Source organism: Arachis hypogaea, chromosome 6, assembly GCF_003086295.3.
Source record: "Arachis hypogaea cultivar Tifrunner chromosome 6, arahy.Tifrunner.gnm2.J5K5, whole genome shotgun sequence".
Classification (NCBI taxonomy): Eukaryota; Viridiplantae; Streptophyta; class Magnoliopsida; order Fabales; family Fabaceae; genus Arachis; species Arachis hypogaea.
The window spans coordinates 107,649,073-107,652,564 of record NC_092041.1 but is presented as its reverse complement, the minus strand read 5'-3'; the positions used below and the strand labels follow the sequence as shown (position 1 = coordinate 107,652,564).

General features: G+C 36.1%; 1 protein-coding gene across 1 annotated transcript; it reads left to right on the top strand.

Moving 5' to 3' along the window:
* Positions 1 to 1,174: 1,174 nt before the first annotated feature.
* LOC112698295 (zinc finger BED domain-containing protein RICESLEEPER 2-like) lies at positions 1,175 to 2,676 on the top strand. Its single transcript, XM_025751603.3, has 2 exons — positions 1,175 to 2,530; positions 2,635 to 2,676. The coding sequence occupies exons 1-2, from the start codon at positions 1,175 to 1,177 to the stop codon at positions 2,674 to 2,676; spliced, it is 1,398 nt and encodes a 465-aa protein (XP_025607388.1).
* Positions 2,677 to 3,492: the final 816 nt, after the last annotated feature.

Sequence of the window (3,492 nt, the reverse complement as noted above, 5' to 3'; positions counted from 1 at the left end):
TTCTCTTGTTTTGTATTTAATAGTAATTTTTATTTGCTTTATACATAATGGGTCATGCTCACATTTTTATAAAAAATGTTGAAACTATTTTCTAAATACACATTGGTCAGATCAGTTAAATTCGCATATCTTGAAATGGAATATATGATTCTGATCTCAGCCTAAGTAACCGAATTTTGGTTCTCTATGTTTGGATTCAATTTTTGTCAGTTTAATACAACAAAAAATTTATTATGGAAATATCTGAGTTGGATTTATGTGATTTTAATTCATGATTTATATTTCATAATTTATAGAATGTCTTCTTCGGATGCATTGAGTAATACTCTTGAGAAGAGTACTCCATCGGAGGAACCTATAGGCACTAATATTCAAACTACACAAGAGGCTCCTCAATCTCAACCTCAAGAACTCCCAACGGATACCGCAACTACTAATGAAGAAACGACAAACTCTACAACTGGTGTTCGAAAGAGGAAGTTGACCTCCGAAGTGTGGAATCACTTCAAGATTGTGGAAATCAAGGGAAAATTAAAGGCTGAATGCAATTATTGCAAATCGAAGCTACTTAGAGACCCAAAACAAGGCACTTCGCACTTGCGTGATCACTTCAAAAGCTGCAAGCTCCGCACCACTAGAGATATAAGACAGTGTATGATGAAGACAACTCCAACAACTAGTGGAGAAATAGTTGTGGTTGGTGCATATACCTTCGACCAAGAAAATGCAAGGAAAGAGTTATCAGTTATGGTTTGTCTTCACGAGTATCTGCTATCCATTGTGGACCACATTGGGTTTCGACGATTTTGCAATGCTTTGCAACCTCTCTTCAAAGTGATTACTCGCAACACTTTAAAGAGTGACATCTTGAAGCTCTACAATGATGAAAGATCGAAGACAATGAATGTCCTTGAGCGTAATAAAAGTCAAATTGCAATTACGACTGATATGTGGACAGCAAGCAACCAAAACAAAGGTTATATGGTAATCACGGCTCATTACATTGATGATTCTTGAAAATTGCAAAGCCGTCTTGTGAGGTAATAATATTATCATTATAGGTACTTCTGAATGTTTATATAATTGCAAATCTGTCTTGTTTATATAATTGCGATATGTTCTTGTGTACAATTACAAAGCTGTCTTGTTTATAATTGTACTAAATTATCATTACATGTTTATATATGTGCCGACTCCCCACACGGCTGAGGTACTTTCAGAGGTTCTTGTGGATTGTTTGATGGATTGGAATCTTGATAGGAAGGTATCCACTTTGACTGTTGATAATTGCAGTACTAATGACGTTATGATTGATAATATTTTGACTAAAATGTCACATAGAAACTTCATCTTGGGTGGTAAATTATTTCACATGCGATGTTGTGCGCATATATTAAATTTGATTGTCAAGGATGGGTTACAACTTATTTCACATGCTATTGAAAGGATGAGGGATAGTGTTCATTATTGGACTGCAACACCTAAAAGAGAAGAAAAATTTAAGGAAACATGTGCGCAACTTAAAATACCTTACACAAAAAATCTTTGTCTTGATTGTAAAACTAGGTGGAATTCAACATTTTTTATGCTTGAAGTTGCAATTATGTATAGAGATGTATTTGAAAGATTGTCATTGCGTGAGAGTCAATATAAATCTTTGCCTAGTGAGAAGGATTGGGATATGGCGGATGAGATTTTTCAAAGATTGATGATATTTTTTGATGTGACTGAATTGTTTTCTGGAACAACTTATCCTACATCAAATCTTTATTTTCCTAAGGTTTGTGTGATTAAGTTGGCTTTGATGGAGTGGAAACATTGTGGAAATGAGATAATTGAAATGATGGCTACTAGTATGATAACTAAGTTTGAAAAGTATTGGGGTGTGATTAATACAGTTATGGCTATTGGGACTCTTTTGGATCCTAGGTACAAGATGTATTTATTGAATTTCTTTTTTCATAAAATATATGGTAAGACGGAGGCATGTGTTGTAATTAGTCAAGTAAAAAGGGTAGTGCAAGATTTAGTTTTAGAATATGCAACAAAGGGAAGAGAGAGAGACCAAGCTGCTCAATTAGATATGCCGCCACCACCATCAATTTCTTTAAGTTCAAAGGGGAGAAAGTTCAGTCATGAAGATTGGCAAGCTGATTTTGCTGCACATGTAAGTGAGGAATCCGCATTTATTGATACAAAGAGTGAGTTGGATTATTATCTTGAAGAGAGACCGGTACCACAAACTGAACATGATTTTGATATCTTAAATTGGTGGAAGTCAAATGGAGCGAAGTTTCCGACTTTGCAAGCTATTGCTAGGGATTTTTTGGCGATTCCTATCTCTACCGTTGCCTCTGAATCTTCATTTAGTACGGGTGGTCGATTTGTTACGCCACATCGTAGTAGGTTGCGTACGGACACATTAGAGGCTCTAATGTGTAATCAAGATTGGCTTTGGAATGAACTTGGCACCACAATGAACATAGGATTTGAGTGCTACACAATTCATAACATTGAAGGAGATGTTGATGTAAGTAAACTATTAAATTACATATAACACATTATGTTTTTATATTATTGACTTATTGAGTTATTATATGATTTTAACTTTAAATTGTTTTCTTGTTGCTGTAGGATTCAAGTAAGTCGGATTCTACCATCACTACCATTACATGATGAAAGGAAGATTGAGATGGTGGAATTATATTTTTATGATGTGATGTCATGAACTTTATTTAGTTGTTTATGAATATAGTTGGTTATTTATGTAATATTTGGTTGTTTATGAATATGTTTGAATTGTTATGTTTGTTGTTATTGCTATTTAAGTCTTTAAAAACTATGGATATTATGTTTGTAATGACAATTGAGGATTATCTTTGATTTTCTCTAATTTTTTATTTTTTTAATTTTTATTAATTTTTACAAAAATCCGCGGATATCCGCGGAGACCCAGGTCCCCGGCGGATACGGGGTCCCCGTTACCCGTCATGGGGACGGGGCGGGGACGGGGACAGATATTGGGGGCGGGGGGCGGGGGCATGTCCCCGCCCCATGGAGACCCGTTGCCATCCCTACACTCGTGTATAGTTTTCTTTTCACATAAATTTTTCAGGGTTCCAGTCATGTGGTTGGAAGCTCCACTATCAATGATCCATAAATAAAAAATTTTCTTACCAATCATTTTCTCGGAATCATTTGGTTTTTGCTTGTTTATCATATCTACCAATACTTGCCATTGTTCATTGGTCAATCCTGACATATCACGTCTCGTGTCTTCCATGTTGGTAGCATGCCTACCACTTCCATCAGTGTGTGCCACATGTGCACGCGCTGGAATTCCTCGAGTACGCGTGCCTTATCATCCGTAGCCTTTGCCACCGTCTCTTCTTTCATTCCTTGATCGATCGTCCCACCATTCTAAATATCCTACAATATGAAAGTATCCTTTAACATCATGCCCACTTTTGCCACCGTGAGAGCATATTGTTG